This window comes from Chiloscyllium plagiosum, chromosome 7, assembly GCF_004010195.1.
Source record: "Chiloscyllium plagiosum isolate BGI_BamShark_2017 chromosome 7, ASM401019v2, whole genome shotgun sequence".
Classification (NCBI taxonomy): Eukaryota; Metazoa; Chordata; class Chondrichthyes; order Orectolobiformes; family Hemiscylliidae; genus Chiloscyllium; species Chiloscyllium plagiosum.
The window spans coordinates 95,967,115-95,991,980 of NC_057716.1; the positions used below are offsets into that span (position 1 = coordinate 95,967,115).

General features: G+C 41.6%; 1 protein-coding gene across 3 annotated transcripts in view; it reads left to right on the plus strand.

Annotated features, from left to right (window-relative positions):
* The window catches only part of LOC122551780 (contactin-associated protein-like 5), a 1,278,965-nt gene that overhangs the window by 812,572 nt on the left and 441,527 nt on the right, over positions 1–24,866 (plus strand). For all 3 annotated transcript variants that reach the window (XM_043694245.1, XM_043694243.1, XM_043694244.1), the window contains one exon: positions 2,760–2,879. In XM_043694245.1, the coding sequence (XP_043550180.1) occupies positions 2,760–2,879 (120 nt within the window). The remainder of the gene's footprint in view (positions 1–2,759; positions 2,880–24,866) is intronic.

Genomic DNA, 24,866 nt, shown 5'->3' on the forward strand with positions numbered 1-24,866 from the left:
AATTTTCTATTTATTTATTTAAATTATATAATGATCAGATTAGGAATCGTAATAATTGAACCAGAATACAAAGTCCCAAATGCTATGATGCCATTCTGGTGCCTGGGTTGAGGATATCTCATCTGAATTTGAAGCAGGACCGGATAGTTCCCATTGTTATTGACCACATAGGTACCAACAATATAGGTAGAACGAGGAAAGAAGCAAATTCGTTTGATCCTGTAGATGTAGTCCATCTGGATTTCCAGAAGACATTTTACACAAAAAGTAAGATCGCATGGGTCTTGGGGTAATGTATTAGCTGAGATAGAGGTTTGGCTAACCAACGGAAAACAGAGAGTTGAGATAAATGGGTCTTTTTTCTGGTTTACATGATGTAACTAGTGGAATGCCATCAGAGTACAGTCCTTGGGTCTTAATTATTTCCAGTCTATGTTCCTGGCCTAGATGCAGTGATAAAAGAAAGTCCTATAGCCAACTTCGCACATGATACTAAAATAGGTCAGACAGTCAGTTGTAATGAAGAAATAAGAAATTTACTCATGACTATGGATAGGTTAGGTGAATGGACAAAATTTAGCAGATGGAGTTTAAGTGAATTTAAGCTGATAAATGTGAAGTTATCCATTTTATTCATAAGAGCAGAAAGTAAACTTATTGTGTAAATGGAGAGAAACTTCAGATTGCTTTAGTGAAGAGGGATCTGGGTGTACTTGTACATAATTCACAGAAAATTAGCATGCAGATGCAGCAGGTCATAAGGAAGGCAAATGGAACTTTGGCTTTTATTGCGAAAGGAATAGAATATTAAAAAATGGAGAGGTGTTGCTGCAACTGTCTAAGACGTTAATGAGTTCACATCTGGATTATTGCATACAATTTTGGACCCCTAACTTGGTGAGGGATGTAATTGCATTGGAGGCAGATCAGAGGAGGTTCACTGGATTGATCCCACAGATGAGAGATTTGTTTTATGAAGAGAGATTGAGCAGTTTAGGCCGATACACACTCAATGCGAGAAGACTGAGGGACGATCCAAAAGAGGTCTCTCAGATGCTAAAGGGAATTGACAAAGTAGACATAGAAAGGATATTTCCAGTTGTGGGGCAATCTAGACGTCATACTTTTAGGATAAGGGGTAGCAGATTTAAAACAGATATGAGGAGAAATTCTTTGAAATTACATGAATTTGTGGAATGCACCATCCCAGAATGTGATAGGTGCTGGGACGTGGAGTAAATTTAAGGAGGAGGTAGACAGATTTTTAATTAGTGACAGATTGAAGTGTAATGTGGAGCGGGCAGGAGAGTGGAGTTGAAGCCAAGATGAGATTAGCTATGATTATATTAAATGGCAGGGCAGGCTTGAGGGGCAGGATTGTCTACTCCTGCTCCTGGTTATTATGTTCTAATGTCCTTGTGAATGTGCATTTTGTAGTGTTGTTGGTTTTTCCATATTTGATTTCAACAGGTTTATCTTGGATTTCAAAATGCCAACACTTCAAAAGCTATCCTGTTCTGATGTCTTCTGACCTGGAAAAAATTATTGCAATAATTCAACTTTTACATGAGTATGTACTATAGATAAAAGATAGTGGGTAAATTAATAATTCATAAAAATAAGGTGAGGGAAATTATACATTTAACTGAAGGTCTACATTCTCTTAATTATTTTCGTCGTAATGTGCAGACCTCTCAGGTCTGTGCGTGGCAATAACTGCACATGCAAAAATAAATGCATTGACATGCTGATTGGCATACATGGCACCGCTGAACAGCAATGCAGCTTAGAGAGAAGGATTCAGAGTTAATACAAATGTAAAAATGGATATGTGAGCCAAATGGGCCAAAAGTGATTTAACGCTTGAAATTTGTATTTCCTACAAAAGAGTATAAATTCCATTCATCTTTTTCTCAGCTGTAGCACTTTTGCCTCGTGTGTCAAGAAGGTTGTGAGTTCAACTCCAATCCTAAAGATGTGAGCTTTTTGTCTAAGCTGAGATTTCACTGCACTGCCAGGGGAATGCCGTACTGCTGTCTTCCGGAAGTAGTGCTAACTTGCAGCCCTATTCAACCTTTCAGGTCAATGTCAAAGATTCTACAACCCTATATGATGAAGAGCACAAAAACTCTTCCCAACGCCCTGGCCAATTCTTTTACTTCTCTATCGGGAAAGCAGCTGATCGGTTTATTTATCCAAATGTTGCTCGCGAGTCCTTAGTCTGCACAGATTTGCTGCATTTCCCTACAATTCAACAATAATACACTCCAAAAGAGCGTAATTAGATATGAAGCACTTTGGGACATCCTAAGGCCAAGAAAGGTATTACATTAATACATTAAAAAAAAGAAGTTTGATAGTGTGAATCACACCAGAGGGACTAGAAACCACCTACTGTTTTGGCAACACTTGCAGGGAAAGGAATTATATTGACCTTTCTGGTTGATGAACTTCCAACCAAATTGACCTGAGGTTTTCACTCCCCTTTTCTCAGCACAGATGCTATCAAACACCAGACTGTTCAGAGCCTTCTCTGTGTTCAAAATATACAAATTGCAAGTTCCTTCTTCTTGTCAGGACAACTAATAATCAAACCAGGGACCAAACCTGGTGTCTGAGTTTCAGGGCCATTTGGACAACAGGAGAGCAGGTTCTTCTCTCCAGCTCTGGTGAAAGCCTCTTGCCTTTCATTTCTTTGATAAGCTCGAATTACGATCTTAGATGTTTATTGTCTGTTATGCTCTTGTTTTTTTTTGCAGCTTTGTATGAAAAGTCATGTGAAGCGTACAGGCACAAAGGGCAGATGTCTGACTTTTTCTCCATTGACCCAGATGGCAGCGGCCCACTGGAACCCCTTCTTGTGTACTGCAACATGACAGGTGAGCTGGCACCTTTTTTCTCTCACTTTTAATTGAACCGAAGCATTATTTACAATATCAAGGTTAACAATGTGGATAATGTTGGTCCTTTGAGTGTTTGACTTCAACGGATATGCAAAATATCAGAAAACATTACCAGCTACATGATCTATGGATTAATTTGAAGCAGAGAATTCAGGTCCTTTAGTGCCATGTGTAAAGATAATGTACATTGCACTTTAATCATATTGTTGAATGAACTATGTCTTCTGTCTAACATGAGCTTCCTGTCAGTCACACTTATTTCCTGTGTAACAACTTTGTGAATGTGAACATGCAGCCCCTGCCATCCCTTGCCAATGTCAACTATTCTGTGCCTCTTGTCAGTTTGCAACATCCCCCTTTCGCTAATCTGACAGCCCATACTCTATCCAGTCCCCATTGTCCTCTATGAACAACACTCCAAGCACGGTGTTTCAGATACCCTTCAAAGACCCCATCCATTCCAATACACTATTTGATTATTTTTGTTTGTTTATATTTTAATTCATTCCTGAGATGTGGGTGTCATTGGGCTGATCAACATTTCTAGCCCATTCTATTGTTGTGTAAAGTTAAGACTCAACCACACTACTGTTAGTCTGGAGTCACATGTAGGCCAAACCAGGTAAGGATAGCGATTTCTCTAAGCAACGATAATGAACTAGTAACAATCAACAGAGATTATTTGGTCACCATTGGCTAGCTTTATATTTCAAATTTTCATTGAATTCAAATCTCACCAACTGCTACGGTGGGATTTGAACCCCTGTACTCAGGGAATTAACCAGTGATTCTGTATCACTAGTCCAGTGACATTGTCACCACTCCACCCCTCCACTAATACTGGAAGTATGAATTGGAATAAGTTTTATATTTTACTCTTTCATAGGATGTGGATGCAACTTTAACTAGTCCATAACTGATGAGACCAGCATTTGTTACTCATCCCTAATTACCCTTTAACTGAATGGCTTTGTGAGCTATTTCAGAGGGCAATTCAGGGCTACCTACATTGGCATGATAAAAATCAACAGAGAAATTTATGAGGGAAAATGAACAGATACTGAGTCTGATGACACATGTCAGCCGGACAGGGTAAAGTTAGCAGATTACCTTCCCTAGCAATGTTGATGCTTTCTTAGTTGTTTGACTACACCTTCCTTACTGAAGAAAAAAATACACTTTCCATTGAGGGCATGCAGTGAAGGTTCACCACACTGACTTCTGGGATGGCAGGTTTGTCATGTGAAATGAACAGCTGGATCAACTGGGCCAATACTCATTGCTGTTTAGCAGAATGAGGAGGGATCTCATTGAAACCTCTAAACTTCTGTTAGGAGTCTGCAGGAATGATGTTTCCCCAGGTAGTGGGGTTCAAAACATGAAGTCACAGTTTCAGTATTGTGGTAGGCCATTTCAGGCTAAGGTGAGGAGAAAATTCTTCATTCACAGGGTAGTTAACCTGAACAAACATCACCACCACTGGTCTACTGTCTCATTTCCAATTCTCCAAATGAGTTTCACTTACAGAAGGTATAATCTCTTCAAACACAAAGAGACTGGAATTGATTAAATACAAAGTAGCAAACTCAGAGGAAATGGCAAAGGTAACATTGGGAAAACAAGATGGCAATATTGGAGAGTAGGATAATGTAATGAGGGATTGAGGCTGGAAAAAAAACTGGGAAGGGAGAGGATAGAAGGGGAAAGGCAATGTTGGAAGTAAGTTAGAAAATTATGGGAAGAGGAATTGGAAATGGGAAAGAGACAATGCAACAAGATGTAGGAAGGGGATAGATGGAGACAAGATTAGACTGGGAAAGCTGAGGAGAAAAACCAAGCAAGCCAAAAGGGCAAAGCAGTAAGTAACATGGAGTTTTAACTTGGCAAAGGTTGTTCTCCATTGTATCCCTGATAAAATAAGCATGCATCTGTCATCACAAACACCATTCTATATCATTGCACAAAGGCATCTGCTTCTGTAACTGTTAAATAGATGGCATTAGTGAATAGCACAGCAGGACTCTAGTGAGAGTTTAAATTATTGAAAATCATCAGGAAGAGGAAAGGAAAATGCTTTGATTTTCCAGTGACTGTCCATGCTATCACATTGTCCATATAATTATTGCAGTGTGCCCACTATAGAGAAAAGGAATGAGCAGATTCATGGAGGCAGAGCCCAGACAGAAAGAGAGAAAGCGAAAAAGTTAGGCAGACAAACGGGCAGTTGATAGTAAGCCATGGAGGAGGAAAAACTGACAATGGGGACTATGAATTGGTGAAAATAGGTTGTCTGTGATGAAATCAGCCCACGTCATGACAGAGCCTAGGATGTGGGGTAGGTGAAGGACATAGTTGGGGGTGTTCAGCGTTTAAAATTGTTGAACTTGACATTGAGTCCTGGAGGCTGCAGAGCTCCTGATTGCAAAATGAGATCATATTCCCTATCATGTCCGCCTATCTGCTCGCACCATCCCCTCCCTCTCAAAATCCCTGATAGCAGCATATATACCACCTTTCCATAGCTATTGTCCCTTCAGAAGGGTCACTGGACTCAAAATACTAACTGAAACTAAAAGAGAAAACGCTGGAAAATCTCAGCAGGTCTGGTAGCTTTGACAAAGCTTTGACAAAGGGTCAGTTAGATTTGAAATGTCAGCTCTTTTCTCTCCTTCCAGACGCTGCCAGACCTGCTGAGATCTTCCAGCATTTTCTCTTTTGGTTTCAGATTCCAGCATCCGCAGTAATTTGCCTTTATCAAAATACTAACTGTTTACTCTCCACACATGATGCTAGACCCTGCTGAGTTTCTCCAATGATTTCTGTTTTTGATTCAGATCTCCAGCAATCCTTTGTTTGTTATAGGTAGTGAAGTGGGCTGGAAGTCCAAGAGTACCTCTGATTGTATTGAATGGTTGAACAGGCTCATTAGTTATATGGCTCACTTCTGCTCTTACATCCTCTGTTCTTCTGACCCCGTATTGTCTATTGTTCTGAGTTATGGGAAAAGCTACAAATTCATAAAAGGCGTCAAAGTCAATCTATGCTTTTAAGGACATCAGCTTAATATAATTCCTCTGATAGTTGGCGATTGTTCATTTTAATGTTGATAATTTCCACAGCAGAGCCAGTGCAAGTTTTGAGGGAAATGTACAGAAACAATTTCAGCCTTTGCTGCTCCAAAATCAGGAAGAAACTATCAAAGGAATGGCATCAAAACAAACTGTTCATTAAAGACAAGCCAAAGGGAAGTATTCATTCAATGGCAGCATATTGACTCAATGAACCAAACTAGAATATATTTCCCTGTCCTGCTGATGGGACAGTAATGTTGCAAAACTCTACTGTTTAATAGATAAAAAGATACTTTTAAATTAGTTCTTCGTGAAACAATTCAGCAACATTACATATCCATTTGATGTCAGTAACATCACATTTTCTTCAATTTTCTGCGACCCATTGTTATTTTAAGGTTCTTGTATGGCTGCACAGAAAGGATTGGACTGTCATAGCAGTCAAGATTTAATCTAGCAAATGTCTGAACACTTTTATATTTTCTGATTGTACATGATGAGCAGCAAGTGTGACAAGCAATGTCAGTGCAGTGTCTCACTGAGATTGCACTCGCCTCAAAGAGATGAAAATGAAAACCGCCCATTTGTACCTTTTACATTTATCAATAAGAAGGATGGCAATGGGACAATGAGGCCTGTTTTCTCTCTTTTGGTGGCAATTGTCAACATTGCTTACATTCATCTAAAGTTGAAGTAACTAAAATTTGCATTCTGGCCTTCATTGCAAGAGGATGCAGTGGGGGATGTCTTCCCCAACTGGACAGGACATTGGCGAGACCAAAACCGGAGTATGGAGTAACACGGTGGCTTAATGGTTAGCAGTGCTGCCTCATAGATCCAGATTTGATTCCATCCTTGCGTGACTGTCAGTGTGAATTTGTACATTCTCTTTGTTTCTGTGTGGGTTTCTTCTGGGTGCTCGGTTTCTTCCCATAGTCCAAAGAAGTGCAGGTTAGGTGGATTAGCCATGCTAAATCACCCCTAGTGTCCAGGGTTGTGCAGGTTAAGTTGGTTAGCCATTGAAAATGCAGGGTGACAGGAATGAGATAGGGTGGTGGGTCTGGGTGGGCTGCTCTTTAGAGGTTTTGTGTGGACTCGATGGGCAGAATGGCCTGCTTCCACACTGTCGGGATTCTATGCTACTTGAGGAGGGAGATCCTTACATTCAAAGCTGTTGAGAGATGGTCATTCCGGTCCAGTACTGCAGAAAAGTCAAATTGAACTCAAAATATTAACTCTTTCTCTCTCCACAAAGACTGTTAGCCTCATTAGGTTGCTTTAATTCACTTGTGGGATACAAGCATTGCTGGCTGAGCAGTATTTCTATGCCTGCCCCTACTTACTAACCACAACATTCTCAAAGGCAACCAGAGATAGATAATAAAAATGCTGGCTCAGTCACAAGTGAACAAAAAATGGAAACCTACTGAGTTTCTCCAACACTTTGTTTAATTTTGCTTTGAGTTTGCAATTGGTGTGGTATTTTGTTGTTATCCTTCCTCTCCAAGTGTCCTTCACTTACCAACCCTCCCATCAGCGGTATAAGTTGGTCCCTTGCTTGTTCTTGACCATCTCCCTTTGAATTCCCTTCATGTATTTGATAAAATAATTGCCTAAAGCTGATTTCACAGCCACAGCTTCTTCCTCACCGACTGTCTCTGGCTGTGCCTTACCCCACACAGTCTCGAAGTGAAGATCCATCCTTTATGTTTCAAAACCAGACAAGATTGCAGGTATCTCCTCTGAAAGCTGCGTCTACTGCATCCTGGGATCCATGCTGAGTATCATAAAGAGCAATATGCATACTTTCACCTTCTTTCTTCATCAGCACTGCCTTACACTATGTAAAAGCCATCCCAGTCCCCAATTTCAATTCATTCTTTCTCATTCAATAGTTTAACAAGGAATATTTTGTCTTCAGCATTAAAGAACGCATGCTCCAAAGCCTCCACCAGGAATGATGCCTCTCTGGATTCTTCTACTTCCCATACCATCTGACTGCATCCCATCTTCTAATCTCACCTCTTGCTGTGTATTCATTGTACTGTCTGACCTTCTCCTCACTGGTACTGAATGATATGTGATCAGCAAAGGACTGAGCTTGATCTAGTTGTGCTGCCACCTCCATGTATTTTAGACACAACATGATATGAACACTTTTTCCGTTGCCTTTGCTTCTGTGCTCACTTCTTTGGACAAGAGTCCACTCATCGATACATGTGCCGCTTTGCCATCTCCAGTGCTGTGCCACCACACGGAGCCCTCTTTCTGGCTTTCAATCCACCCTTGATCTCTTCACTGAGCGTTAATGATGTAACATCAGCAGCCTTAACTTCTCTGATATCCTCACCCACTTGAACCTTTTGAACTTGTTGTAGACTGTTTACTCAAATCTAACTTTGACTGTGTTATCGAGCCTGCTGACAAGGGGTGCTGCTGTTGTCACCTGGCACCTTGACCTGTACCCTGCGAAGACTTCATGCCAACTCTCAGGCACTTCTTCCTATCTCCCCCTGCACCACGACCCCATCATTGAACATCAAGCTGTTGTTTCCACGCCTGTCACTGACCTCATCACCTCTGATGATCTTCCCCCCAGCACAATTTCCCATCTCTTAGCCCTCTCACCCCACGAAACCTACTTCTACCACCTTCCCAAAATTTACAAAGAGTCAGATGCATTCTTTGAGGCCATTCCTGCCAATTAAATGATTTCTTCCTGGTTTGAACATATTTTACCTCTTCTCACTTACATTCATGATTCTTCTGATACTTTTTGTTGAATCCACAATTTCCCATTTCCTGATCTCGTCCCCTTTTCACCATGGAGGTACAATTCCTCTGTATGTTCATTACCCACCAGGATGGGTCTGACAGTTCTCCACTTCTACCTTGGAAAGACGTCTGAACAGATTCCAACCATCACTACCTTCCCTCACTTGACTGAACTGTTCTCACTTTGATTCAGTATGTGGATGTACGTACAAGAGAAGGTGCAAAACTTGACCTACTCTTGGGAAATAAGGCAGGGCTGATGACTGAGGTGTCGGTGGGGGAGCACTTTGGGGCTAGTGGCCATAATTCTATTAGTTTTAAAATAGTGATGGAAAGGATAGACCAGATCTAACAGTTGAAGTTCTAAATTGGAGGAAGGCTAATTTTGACGGTATTAGACAAGGACTTTCAAAAGCTGGTAAAGGGATGGCTGGAAAATGGGAAGCCTTCAGAAATGAGGTAACAAGTGTCCAGAGACAGTGTGTTCCTGTTAGGGTGAAAGGAAAGGCTGGTAGCTGTATGGAATGCTGGATGAGTAGAGGGATTGTGAGTTTGGTTAAGAAAAAGAAGGAAGCATATGTCAGATCTAGACAGGAGAGATTGAGTGCATCCTTAGAAGAGTATAAAGACAGTAAGAGTATACTTAAGAGGGAAGTCAGGAGGGCAAAAAGGAGACATGAGATAACTGGCAAATAGGGTTAAAGAGAATCCAGAGGGTTTTACAAATACATTAGGGACAAAAGGGTAACTCGGGAGAGATTAGGGCCCCTCAAAGATCAGCCAGGCGGCCTTTGTGTGGAGCTTTTATTGAGACTGATTAGTCATTTTTGTTAAGTACAGAAACCTGGTCCAGGCTGTCTGTCAACTTGGATCTGCAAGTCAGGTAAATTTGGGAATTTTGTGCACATTTTCAAATCTTTAACATTAATGATGACTCCAGGCATAACTAGAATTGGTTTCCTACATGCTTTCATCGTGAGGCATGATACACCATCACTGTTTCAGAGCAAGAGCTGTGAGTATGGGTCCCTAGAAATGCTGGAACAAGGAATGTTCCACACACCCCACATAGAGAAACATAACAGGGACCCACCATTGATTTGGGGAAAGTGAGATGATTTAAAGGAGTTGTAACAAAGTCATAGAGATGTACACACACAGAAACAGACCCTTTGGTCCAACTTGTCCATGCCAACCAGATATCCCAACCTAATCTAGTCTAATTTGCCAGCACTTGGCCCATATCCTTCTAAACCCTTCCTATTCATATACCCACCCAGATGCCTTTCAAAAATTGTAATTGTACCAGCCTCCCAGACGAAGTGGTGCAGGCTGGTACAATTGCAACATTTAAAAGGCATTTGGATGGGTATATGAATAGGAAGGGTTTGGAGGAATATGGGCCGGGTGCTGACGGGTGGGACTAGATTGGGCTGGGATATCTGGTCGGCATGGATGGGTTGGTCCGAAGGGTCTGTTTACATGCTATACATCTCTATGACTCTATGACTCTACTTCCTCTGGCAGCTCATTCCATACATGCATGACCCTTTGCATGAATAAGTTGCCCCTTAGGTCCCTTTTAAGTCTTTGCCCTCTCACCCTAAACCTACACCCTCTAGTTCTAGACTCTCTCAACCCAGGGAAAAGACCTTGTCTATTTGCATAGCTTACAGTAGCTGCTGAAATAAAGATAATTTGGTTTTCTTTAAGCTTAACTTGGCTTTTACTGCAAACAACAGAGAGATCCCCTAAGCTGATAGTGGTCTGAAGGCTTCTCTTGTTTACACCCGAGCTGTTCAGCTACCTGGGAACCAATCACATAGCTGACGGCAACTGATGACCTTTGTTATTGATAACCAGTCACTAGTTCACAGAACAATTAACTAATTGCACCATCCAAGGCTCCACCTATACACATCCACTCAGCTCCCGTTTGTCAGCAACCAAGTTGCTGGGTGAATGGTACTCACAAAATACGTAACAATTCTCCAACAACCCTCAGTTTTTAAAACAATCCCATTCTCATTTCAGTCCACAATTAGAAACACAGGAACAATAAAGGAAAGACACGGTCTTTATAGATATCTTTGGTGCTCCTTACTGCTCTCATCCAGAATTGGAAGAATGCATTGATTTTGCTTCCAATTTCCATCCCTCTTTCACCTAGTCCATCTCTGACTCTTCCTTCCCTTTCTGGATTTCATTGTTTTCATTTCTGGTGATCATCTGATCACCAATATCCATCACAAACCCACTCACTCTCACAGTTACCTCGACTGCACTTCCTCATACTCTGCTTCCTAAAATGACTTCATTCCATTCTCCCGGTTTCTCTGCCTGTGTCTCCACAGATGCAATGATGCCACTTTCCAGTGCATTGCCTGTGACATGTCTTCTTTGTTCCTCAACTGAGGATTTCACCCCCGCTGCATTTGACAGGTTGATAACGAGGACAGTCAGCTCCTTAAAGTTTTTGGCCATCCCTGCTAACATCTCCAGATGAGACTCAATGTCAAATTCTGTTTGTCAGTGCTCCTGTGAAGTGCCTTCTGACAGTTTTGCAGGAATTCTATAAATGTGTTGTTCATTGATGCCGAAAAACGTAGGGGCCCCTCATGACTATTCTGATGCTACCGGAGTTGACATTGACTTCTTACCGAGATTCCTGCTGTGACAAGGTAATGATTATGGCAGGGGCAAGGTTATGCAAGTCAGGAATGCTACTTTTCAGCCAGATCCAAAAAGCAATAGACAAGTCATTTGTGGACTGACATTGGCCTGAAGGAAACCTTCTGCCTGTTTCATGATTTGAAAGGGAAGTCACTTTTCAGAATGCTGAAATGTATCTCGAGTTGTTGCCAAGAAGAAAAGTAATTGAAATTTAATTACCCTGGGCAGCTAAATCTGGAATTAAATCTAGAATAAAAATGTGCACGTGTAGATAAGCTCACTTGAGGTTTGTTCCTAAATGCAGCAATCTTAATTCAGCTTGAAAATATATCAATGATTGAAATCACATTCCTACTTTACAACAGTGATTCACCTTCAAAAGTGATTCATTGCTTGTGGAGTGTCATGAGGCTCTATGTATTTGCAAGTCTGCTTGTGTATTTATCATACAGCTGTAGATGTTTGCTAATAAGGCATAATGTAAATGTGAAAATGGGGTCAAGTATGATTTTGGAGGATACCAGAATAAGACTGCCTGCTTTAGCTCTGCTAACATTCTGGGCTCTGATGCAATCATTGCTTAGAGTCATTCACTGATTTCAAATTACATTCTAATTGAGTGAAGAGGTAATATTGGTCTTAGCAAAAGCGCAACACAGGCTCAAAACAGATAGATATCCCTTTTTACACCTTGCAGCATGGATAGGTGAATAACCAAAGACTTTACCCCAGAATGGGGGAGACCAGAGTTAGAGGGCTTGGCTTAAGGTGAGAGAGGAAAGATTTAATAGGCACCTGAGGGACAGCTTTTTCACAGATGGTGGTGCATATATGGAGTGAGTTGCCAGAGGACATAATGGAGGCTGGTACAATTACAATGGAACTGAATGGGTATATGACTCGGAAGGGTTTTGAGGAATATGGGACAAGTGCTGGCAAATGGGACTAGATTAGGTTAGGATATCTGATCGGCATGAATGAGTTGGACCGAAAGGTCTCTTTCTGTGCTGTATATGTCTATGACTCTGTGTCAACACGACTGTCAAGAAAGCACAACAATGTTTTTACTTCTCAGGAAGCTAAGGAAATTTGGCATGTTTGTAAAGACACTGTCCAATTTGTACAGATGCATTATAGAAAGCATCCTATCTGGATGTATCGCAGCGAGGTTTGGTAATTGCTCTTCCCAAGACCACAAGAAACTACAGAGAGTCATGAACACAGCCCTGTCCATCACACAAACCAGCCTCCCACCCATTGACTCCATCTATACTTTCTGCTGCTTCTGGAAAACAACCAACATAATCAAAGACACTTCCCTCTATGGTTATTCTCTCTTCCATACTCTTCCATCAGGTAGAAGATCTAAAAGTTTGAATGCATATCCCATTAGATTCAAGAACAGCTTCTTCCCCACTGTTATCAGACTTATGAACATACCTGTCAAATGTTGACATTGTTCTCTCTTTCTTGCACCTTCTCTCTGGCTGTAACACTGTATTCTGCACTCGGTTCTGGTACTCTGATGCATATTGTATAGTTCAATCTGCCGATAAAGCATGCAAAACAACACCTTTCACTGTGTCCCAGTACATGTGACAATAATAAATCAAATTAAATCAAATCCGAAAGGACTAAAACATAATCTTATGGATGGGTAATTATCTATTCTGAAGAAGATTCTCCAGACCCGAGACATTAACTTTGCTTTCGCTCCACACACCTGCTGAATTTTTCCAGCAATTTCTGGTTTTGTGGCAGATATCAAAGTTGTTTATTTTGTGCAGCAAAGTTCATTATAATTCCTGAGAGATTCTGAATATTTCAACTTCAACATTTGATTATTAGCCTCATTTGAGGCTGCATCTTACATGCCAGCTTTGCTGACACGCCACAGTTGAAGACTATCTGTAGTGGAGAAACTGTTCTACCCTTCCAGAAATCTCCTTAAACTTGCTCAGTATTCTCACAAATTTCATTCCTTATTCCTATAAAACTGCAAGTGAGCAGAAGCAAATTGACACTTTCAACTTGAATCACCACAATGTTGAAATCACGCTTCCCTTTTCTTGCACTGATCTTAAAATGCAATTATCATTGCGTTGGAAACATTGGAGTGGTCACTGGACTGATAAACTGGAAGCCTAGATTGATGCTCTGAGGACAGAAGCTCAAATCTCAAATCATGGCAGCTGGTGAAATCTAAATTGATTAAATAAAATATGGAATATAAAGCTGGCCTCAGTCATGGTGATCATGACAACTATCATTGATTGTTGTAAAGAGCCATCTGGTTCACTAATGTTGTTAAAATCTGTCATTATTATTGAGTCTGACTGATGTGCGATTCCAAACCCACAGCAATGTGGTCAACTCTAAAGTGACCTAGCAAGGGCAATTAGGGATGGGCTACAAACTCCAGCCTTTTCAGTGATGCATCCACATTCTATTATCAGTTCTGTTTCACTCCTTCTAACTCTGACAGAGTCCAGCCCCATGGACTTTGTTTTTTTTTAACTTAAGCTCACCAATAAGGACAGCCATGACTATTTGAATCTTTATCAACATGTAATATGCTGCGCTGGAACATGACATGTAATTAGCTGGAGACATACGTTAGGAGAGTAGTTTGCACTCTTCCTTGCTAATTGATGTCAGTGGGAATAATGAGTGATGGCTACAGGCTCTATAACAAGAGTCTTTTTCTTTGACATAATGTAGAAATGACAAGCTGCATCAGATATCCGACTTTGCTTCCTATCTTCAAAAAAAATATGACATATCAAAACATCCACTGCAGCTTGGAGGCAACAATACAAAACAAGTGTGATTTAGATTCTGAGCACTACTTTAAACATGCATACAGATGACTGGCAGTAACCACCTCACTGGCAAGAGAGAACAGTTGCACACTGCTGTACGTTCAAATGTTGCTGATCGAGAAGCCCATGTAATGGATTAAGATGTCTGCAGAATTCCAGCAAGGCTAAGAAGGAGCAGATGAGAAGATGAGATCAGGAAGCAAGGTGACGGCAACGTTAGATCTTAAACTTTCTTTGGATTGGAGGGAAAAAAAGAGAGCGAAATCATTACTGAATTTTATCAAAGAATGAGTTCAAATACATGACACCAGATTTGATCTGACCTTCAGCAAAGTAAAGACATGGAAGGAGGAAAAGTTGGAAAGCAGTTTACAAGGAGCTTAAGAAGAGAGGGTCGGGTGAGGATTAATTTTAAGTTCTATAGAAAACGTCAAGAAGGATGAGAAAGATTGTGTCAGATAATGCTTCTTCGGATGTCTTACTACATTAAAAGCACTATGTAAAGGCACGTTGCTGTAAGATATATGACATGAATTTTGGAGTCACCGGTGGTGCTTGCTGCTGGTACAGCCATAGTCATAGAGATGTACAGTATGGAAACAGTCCCTTCAGTTCAAGTCATCCCCGCTGACCAGATATCCTAAACTAACCTAGTCTCATTTGCCAGCATTTGTCCCATATCCCTCTAAACCCTTCCTACAGATGTATCCATCCAGATGCCTTTTTGCATGTCATGATTACACCAGCCATAGTGTATGAATAACAAAACAAAACATCTACCACTTCCTCTGGCAGCTCATCCCATACACGCACCACCCTTGTCAAGTGAATATCAATATCAACCCTCTAGGATCCTGGAAGTAAGACTTTTCCTGATCTTGAGGGAGAATTCCCTCCTGTTGGGGGTCACTGCAGGGTCAAAGAGCAACAGGTGAGTTCAGGTAAAAGTAGCAGGCCATACACTCACTGCATCTCAGTGACCAAGATAGAAAGCTGCAGGAGTAAAAAGATATCCAAAAAATACATTAGGCTGAAACTTAGGGTTTTTGTTTTGGCTAAGTCCAGTTTACGGTAATTTGTTTGGAGGGATTCCCACCATGAGGTCTAACATATGCTCTCACCCTATCTTACCATTCTCACCTCATTAATCACCGACCACACCCGTATGGCATCTCTCCCCTTCGATTTCCATGCCATCTTACCACATCCCCTCCCAGAACAACGCGCTGCTCGGTGGATATGCACCAAAACACTTGTGCCTGTGCCATCTTTAAAAGCCCATTGTGCACCCAGTCGAGCACCGTCAGTCCAGAGATGCCCCTGATATTTTTTCCCAGCCATGGCACACAGCAGGAAGACAGCACCATGCTTTGAGAGTAGAGTCCTGGAGTCATTGCTGCACATGGGACTTCCTCCTCCCACAGTTGGACCAAATACACAGACCATACCAGCCTACTCTGAAGTTGCCACCTAGGGAAGAGTATTCTTACTCATCTGGTGGAATGCTCTATTAAGATGACCTTCTCACTTCACTTGTTTAAGTGCTGCCATCTTCTCTCTGATGTCTCACACTCAGAGAGTCAAACAACTCTTAACCTCCTACATTTCTGTGAAAAAGGTGCCAGCTTACCCACCTCTCTTTATAAATTTTACCCTCCATTCCCAGCAACCTCCTGGTAAATCTCTTCTGAACCCTCTCCAGCTTGAGAATATCCTTCTTATAACAGGGCAACCAGAACTTGACACAGTAATCCAGAAAAGGCCTCACCAATGTCCTGTACATCCTCAACATAATGTCCTGGCTCCTACATTCAAAGGGGCAAAAATGAGGACTGCAGATGCTGGAAACCAGAGTTTAGATCAGAGTGGTGCTGGAAAAGCCCAGCAGGTCAGGCAGCATCCAAGGAGCAGGAAAATCGACATTTTGGGCAAACGCCCTTCATCAGGAAACTGGTTCCTGATGAAGGGCTTTTGCCCGAAACGTCGATTTTCCTGCTGCTCGGATGCTGCCTGACCTGCTGTGCTTTTCCAGCACCACTCTGATCTAAACTCCTATATGCAAAGGTCTGACTGATGAAGGCAAGCATGCTAAATGTGTTTATTATCTGTATCTGATGCAAACTTCTATCTCTGCTACTAAACCCACCTCCCACCGAGGTTCAGGCACTATCACTGTTGCCTGCACCAAGGGGAGTGGTATGCTGCCCGTTATCTCGTTCCTCACTCCTTATGAGGTGAGTATTCTGACTTTGATTGTCACAAATAGGCACTGGACTGGTATTGGAGACTGCTCTTGGTTTGTTATGCCAAGGACTCTGAGTGAAAGCTGTTCCCTTTGACTTGAGTGAGATTTGCTGAAAACCATGGAAACTTTCCTGGATTTTAGTCTTTGCTAAATGGAAAGGCAAGACAACAATCCAGTATCTCTGATTGACAGGGCAAAAGGCAGAAACCATCACAGCAAATCAATGCAAGGCAGGGACACTGTGAGCATCCAGGTAGATTCAGAGTCAGCAAGCATCATGACAGTGAACAAAGAGCTCGGTGATGCAGTCTGGACCAGTCATTGAATACGTCATACAGCATGGAAACAAACTCTTCAGTCCAACCAAACAAAACTAGTCCCATCTGCCTGCGCTTGGTCCAAACTCTTCCTATTCACATACTCCTCCAAATCTCTTTTAAATGTTCTAACTGAACATGCAACCCCCACTTTCTCTGGCAGTTCATTCCACATATAAACAATCTCTGTGTAAAAAAGGTGTACCTCATGTCCTTTTTAAATCTTTCTCCTCTCATCTTAAAAATATGGCCCCTAGTTTTAAACTTCCCCACCCGAGGGAAAAGACCCTTGTTATTCACCTTATCTATGCCTCTCTTGATGTTATAAACCTCTATAAGTTCATCCCTCAACTTCCGAAGCTCCAGTGGAAAAAATCCAAGTCCTTCCAGTGTATTTTTGTGTCTCAAACCCTCCATTCCTGGCAACATCCTGATAACTGTTTCTATGAGCTGAGTGTGTGTACTAGAGCATGCATTGTCCTGCCAAAGCATTACAATGATAGCTGCTGGTGCAGCCAGTGAGAGGTCACATTAAACCCTAGACAGAAAACCTCTGTGAACCTTGACAGACATTTAAACCAAGTAAAGGTCCTATTCAGCCCAAAGTGGACAATTAATCCAAATTCAGGTTGGTTTCACACTCTGGATTGTGACACTCAACAGGTATATCAAAATGCAGCCAATAACCTCTTTCATTTTTAATTTACAATTAATTGGAATATTAAGCTAATCAACTAACTGTTGAGAGTTGTGGGTGATGGAGTGGATTGTACTGAATGATGGGGCGATGACTGAAACTAGATTGGAGACTAATTTCCAGCCATTGGTTTAACCACAGGAAATCATTGGTTTGGGACAAATCAAATCCACAAGAATGCCTGGGTGTTTAAAATTCCCACTGAGCAAACTATCATGTTCATGCAGTATGGAATGCACTGCAGATCCTGAAATGGCCATGTCACTGAGAGCATTTAAGACAGAAGTAGATAAGTAAGGGATCACAGATAAGTGAGGAGAAAATAGCAAAATGGGGTTGAGAAGCATATCAGCCAAGGTCAAATGGTGGAGCTGACTCAATGGGTCGAATGGCCTCATTCCACTCATGCATCTCAGAGTCTTATGGGTTGGGCCAGACTTGACGCAAAAAAGCCCAGATTTTTAATCAGCTTCTAATGAGGCTAGCATGAGTGAGAGGAGTCAATGAAAGGGTTAATTGACTGGATATCCTATCTAAATTTATTCCCTTGAATTGATTTTGAAAACTGCTACATTCCCCCTTTTATTGTCTTTGACACTTTTAGAAAATTCCTTCAGTGGGAGTGTGTGTCACTGGTTGGGCCAGCAATTGCACAGACCAAGTCACCCATCAGAAGGTGGTAGTATCTGCCTTCTTAAACCACTGCAGCTTTTAGGGGGTGTGTGCACCCAGAGAGCTGCTAAGCCTGGAGTTCTAAGACTTGGCCTAGCGCACTGAAGGAACAGCTAAATATTTCCAAGTCGGGATGGTGAGTGGCATGGTATAATTGCAACATTTAAAAGGCATTTGGATGGGTATATGAATAGGAAAGGTTTGGAGGAATATGGGCCGTGTGCTGGCAAGTGGGACTAGATTGGGTTGGGTTGGGATGTCTGGTCAGCGTGGATGGGTTGGACCGAAGGGTCTGTTTCCATGCTGTAAATCTCTATGACTTTATGACTCTACAGGGTTGATGGTTGACTCTGAGGCCATGACCTGGGGTCACAGTCTCTCCTACTCGTGGAAACATCTTCTTCATATCCACTCTATCCAGCCCTCTCAGTATTCTTAAGTTTCAATGAGATACCCCCTTCAGTCTTCCAAACTCTATTGAAAACAGACCTAGAGTCCTCAACTACTCCTCAAATGACAAGTCCTTTACCCCTGGGATCATTGTTGTCTGTTTAATCTAGAGTGGTCGAGGAAACCTACATCCTGGTCTACCTAGAAGAGGCTTGTGTATTGAACAGGAAGTAGTTTTTGCATGTTGATAACTATTTCCAGGTTACATTGACATAATACATATTATTGCAGGGTCCATGAGGAGCTGAATGCTAGATCTTGATCCTTTGATATACTAAACCATTCTGCTGCCAAGTCTAAATTACAAAAATGCTTAAGGCAGTTGTAGACATTGAGCCTTTCAGACAATTACACCGCCATACAACAGTGACCTGGTCAATACCAACCCTCAAAAATCATTTCAAAGACAGATAATCTGATGATTGTCACATTGCTGATTATGAGGATAATTGCTGTGCAAACTGTCTGCTACATTTCCTGCAATACATTGACAACTACACTTCAGAAGGATTACTTTATTGGTTTTGAGAGCATCCTGAGGAACTCAAAGGTTCTCCACAAATGTAAACCTCGCTGTCTTTTGCAGCAAAAGACTGAGATGCTCACTTGAATGTCATTACATCTCTCCACCAGCGGTACTCAGTAACAACAGCATGTAACATCTCCAAGATGCACTGCAGGATTTCACCAAAGTTCCTTCGTCCCTCTAAGTTCATGACCACTTCCATGTAGAAGGATAAGGGCAGCAGATACATGGGAACACCAGCAACTGCAAGTTCCCCTCCATGCCACTCACCATCCCGACTTGGAAATATTTAGCTGTTCCTTCAGTGCGCTAGGCCAAGTCTCCAGGCTTAGCAGCTCTGTGGGTGCACACACCCCCTACAAGCTGCAGTGGTTTAAGAAGGCAGATCACTACCACCTTCTGATGGGTGACTTGGTCTGTGCAGTGGTATGTTGCAATTATACCACTTCCTCTGGCAGCTCATTCCATTCACGTACCACCCTCTGCATGGAAAAGTTGCCCCTTACATCTCTTTTATATCTTATTTATACCCTAAACCTGTGCTCTCTAATTCTGGACTCCCCGACCCCAGGGGAAAGACTTTGCCTATTTATCCTATCCATGCCCCTCATAATTTTGTAAACCTCTATACGGTCACCTCTCAGCTTTCGACACTCCAGGGAAAACAGCCCCAGCCTGTTCAGCCTCTCCTTATAGCTCAAATCCTCCAACCCTGGCAACATACTTCTAAATCTTTTCTGAATCCTTTCAATTTTCACAACATCTTTCTGATAGGAAGGAGACCAGAATTGAGAAGGAATATCTTCAGTCATTAGGTGGTCCATCTCTGGAACTCATTCCCACAGATATCTGTGGAGGCCAAGTCTTTCAGTGTGTAAAAGACAGAATTGGTTAGGTTCTTGATTGGTAAGGGGGGCAAGGGTTATGGGAAGCATGCAGGAGAATGGAGCTGAGAAACATATCAGCGATGGTCAAATTTTGGAGCAGATACAATGGGCCAAATGGCCTAATTCTGTTCCTATGTGTTACGGTCTTATGGACAGGGCCAAACTTAACGTGACACAAAGAAGCCATGATTTTAAAGCTTCTAATGAGCCAAGCACCAGTCAGGTGGTGCTAGCATGAAGAGAACTTTGAGAGCAAACCTACCTCATGCTGAAGTGTAGACTCAATTTGACTGCACATACAATAATCACTAGGGTGGACATTTCCTCCATCCTCCCCATCCTCACAACAGGACCCAACCTGGCACCTTTCCTAACCTGGTGACCTCTAACTGCTGGACCCACCCTGACACTCGTTCATCTGCCCGCTCTATCCCCACCACCTGACCCAACCCGACCCAACTCAACCCCCCCCCCCCTCACCCGCCTGACATCTACCAAAACATCACCCCTATCTGGGTTCAATCGTTTCAACCCTCACTAAATACTGAATCACTTACCTTGCCACTTTGCATTCTACCCACTTGGCACCCCATCAGCTTACCACTGGGCATCAGTCCCACCATCCATCCTCCTCCCTTACCCAGCTCGTGCCCTAATTTTCCTGCACCATGACACCACACTTACCTTTTGTATTTATGGTTTAACAGCAGCTGTATTAAGTGGCTGTTTGGACTCTAAATATTATGTGCAGTGGACAGTGGTGACAGCTGACCGCTTTCAGTAGACAGTTCTAAGAATATAGAACATTCATAGAACATAATAGGAACGGCCCCTTCAGCGCATAATGTTCTGCCGAAGATGACACCAAATTAAAATAATCCATTCTACTGCTCCTGGTCCATATCCTTCCATTCCTTGCATATTCATGTGCTTGTATAAAAGTCCCTTAAATGCCCCTATCGTATCTCCCTCCAACACCAACCCTGGCAGCACGTTCCAGGTTCCTAACCCTCTCTGTGTGAAAGAGGTTTATATCATATTTGATACAGCCTTTAATGGAAAGCCCACTCTGAAATGTGGAGCTACCTATTTTCAGAAAATAAAAGGGCCAGAGAGATAATCTGTGAGAGATTACCATTCAGTGGAAAATCTGGCCTGTTATTCCGACTGTGTGAAGTATTTTATTTCAGTCAGTCGAATAGACAAAAGATACAAAATCAAATAAACTAAATTTGTAAAAGTCAGTTATAAGTACTTACAGATAGGTCTCAGGGCATGTTGCCATGGAATGTAAACTAATGTGTTTTAAGGTCGTCATTGTACCAGTTGTAATTCTGAAGTATGAAAAATATTCCTTATTACAGTTTTAGTATTGAATCTCATGAATATTAAGCCATTGGCAAAATGATTGGTGAAAATAATTTGTAGTCATATATTGTATCAATTATCTGGCTTTAAATGTTAATGCAATTGAATGTGTGTTGAAATTATTTTATCAAAAGGAAATTAGCAAAAGATATTTTTTTCATACAAGTAATCTTAGGGAAAATATAACGACAGAACAAAGGTTTTTTGCACACCATAGTTTTCTTAGAGTTTTCTTCGAGCCATACAGTACAGAAACAGACCCTTTGGTCTAACCAGTCTGTGCTGAACATAATCCCAAACTAAACTAGTCCCACCTGCCTGTTTCTGGCCCATATCCCTTCAAATATTTCTTATTCATGTACGGATCTAAATGTCTTTTAAACATTGTAACTGTACCTGCATCCATCATTTTCTCTGGAAGTTCATTCCACATGTAAACCAGTCTTTGTGTAATAAATCAACTCTTATGTCTTTTTTAAAATCTCTCTCCTCTAAGCTTAAAAATATGCCCTCGAGTCTTGAAATGCCCAACTCTAGGGAAAAGACACCTACCATTCACCTTATCTTTCCCACTCATAATTTAAAAACTTCTATAATTTAAAAACCTCAACCTCCTATGCTCATTTTAAAAAGGTCCCAGCCTGTCCAGCTAATTGTTATAACTCAAACCCTCTAGTCCCAGCAACATCCTGGTAAATCTCTTCTGAACCTTCTCCAGTTTACTCATATCCTTCCTGTAACAGGGCAACCAGAACTACACATAGTACTCCAAAAGAGGCCTCCCAACATCCTGTACAACCATAATGTCCCAACTCCTGTACTTAATGTAAAATCTATTTATGGTACAAACAGGAATTAATATCTTTACATGCACATATGTATTGATACAAACAGAATTGCTTTTTAGCTTGCAAGTGTACTTCAAAATCAAGGCTGCTAACATTGTCCCGTTGTCACGAAATGAGAAATAAGACAGATATGATTGAGTTTTGTTAGGTTCAAAGTTGAACTCAGTGCCATGCAGGAACCTTTATAAACCTTTTACCCTCCAAGTTGAGTAGAAAATACAAGATTCTTCCAGGATTCAACAGGATAGATGCAGCAAGGATGAAACCCCTTGGCTTGGGTGGGATAGAGGGAGAGGAATCACTTAGTTAGGCACTTGAGTCACTTTTACACAGATCAAGAAAGGCCAGCAGATATCCTCCTGTCGAAGAGGATAAGTATGTGCTCAATTATATTTTGCACCTCAAATTAATTCATTCCAGGTGCCCAGAGATTGGTCAAGCAATACTTAAAACTAAGCATTGCAGATTTAACCAAGGCTTCAAACATCTTATGGTTTGAGCTCAGTGTCATTGGGAGGGGCACTTTCCACCAATGATAAGTACAGGAGTTGGGAAATTATGGTTGTACAGGGTGTTGGTAAGACCTCTTCTGGAGTAGTGTGCAATTCTGGTTGCCCTGTTAAAGAGGGATATGATTAAATTAGAGATGGTTCAGAAGAAATTTACCAGGTTGTTGTTGGGACTGGAGGGTTTGAGTTATAAAAATGGGCCAGATAAGCTGAGACTTTTTTCACTGAGCATACGAGGTTGAGGAATGACCTTATAGAAGTTTACAAAAACATGGCGGGCATGGATAAGATGAATGCCAAGGATATCTTCCCTGGGGTGAGAGGTTTCAAACCTAGGGGGCATATTTTTAAGATGAGACGAGAAAGATTCGAAAAGGACAAGAGGGGCAACCTTTATACACAGAAAGTGGTCCATGTGTGGAATGAACTGCCAGAGAAAATGGGGGATGCAGGTACAGTTACAACATTCAAAAGACATTTGGATAAATCATGAAAGGTTTGGAGGGATATGGGCCAAATGCAGGCAAGTGGGACTAGGTTAGTTTAGAAACATGGTCAGCATGGACTAGTTGGACCAAAGGATTTGTTTCCATGCTGTAGACTCTGACTCGAAGTGGAAATAATTAAGCCAGTTTGGCCTGGCAAGATATTTATATTACCTCTCGAGTTAACTTCTGTTTAAGACATTCCATGCATGATCTTCTCTTCCTGCAATCAATTAAGGCCCTTAAATGGTCAATTAATGGGTACTAAATGGCTTAACTCACCATGTGATTACCTAGCTTCCAAATGGGTGAGAACAATGTCTTCTCTCCCAAAGGGGAAAAAACAGAACAACCCCTCCCCCACCCCAACACACCCCCAGCAGTTCGATGGGCCTCCATTGTATGCAATCTTGGGGCAAGGGAGGTGTGGATGTAGGGCCTCGCCATTCCTTGCCCCTAACCCTCCTCAGCCCTTCTCTCCCTGTGACTCCAATCTTGCAACAAGAATATAAAAATCTTGCTGTAACTGGATCTCCCAAGGACTCAGCCTCGACTGGCAGTCTTTAGCATCTAGCAGCCTCTTGTTCAGCAAGACTATCAGCCGATTAGCCTGTGATCACGTGAGTTGTCTTGGCTGATGAGGTGAAGGGTTAGTGTTCACCGAACAGGGCCATGTCAATACTTAGTTGGGAAAAGGGGAATATGCTGCCACTTGTTTTTCTTTTTGCTAGTCCATCCCATTAGCTTGAACACTATTCCCTCCATGTGACAATCCATTTTATCCTACATTCCATAATATGATTTCACATTTCAATCAGATTGTTCTATATTAATGACTATTGCTTTAACACTTCAAACTTCCTAACTTTATCTGCTTATTGAAAATTTCACTCTTGAATCCACAAAGTGAAAGTTCTAATTATAAATCTGTGTTATTATATACCGATCATTGGTTCCTAAAAGGGATGGTGCATTTGTCGATCTTTCTCATGCAGAACTCATACATTAAAGTTCGCGAAGTATATGAAGCATTAAATTTGTTAATGAGGTTGACTGAAGGAATTAGGCTGACCATTGTTTTACAGTCAGTCTTAATTCAACAGTTCAATGCTCACAGTATTTAAATACTTTCGGAAAAATTCCTTGTTGAAGAACAGGGTTAGTAATTCAGAGATCCAGATTAATGGTCTGGGGACATGAGTTCAAATTCCACTGAGGCTGATGGTGAAATTTGCTGTAATAAATCTGGAATGAAAAACTAGTCTAATGACTTATTAAGGTTGATAAGTCCCCATGGCCTGATGGTCTATATCCCAGGGTACTGAAGGAGGTGGCTCGAGAAATCGTGGATGCGTTTATGATTATTTTCCAGAGTATGATAGATTTGGGATCAGTTCCTGTGCATTGGAGGGTGGCTAATGTTGTACCACTTTTAAGAAAGGAGCGAGAGAGAAAGCAGGAAATTATAGACCAGTTAGTCTGACCTCAGTGGTGGGAAAGATGCTGGAGTCTATTATAAAGGATGAAACTACGACATATCTGGATAGTAGTAACAGGATATGTCAGAGTCAGCATGGATTTATGAAGGGGAAATCATGCTTGACTAATCTTCTGGAAT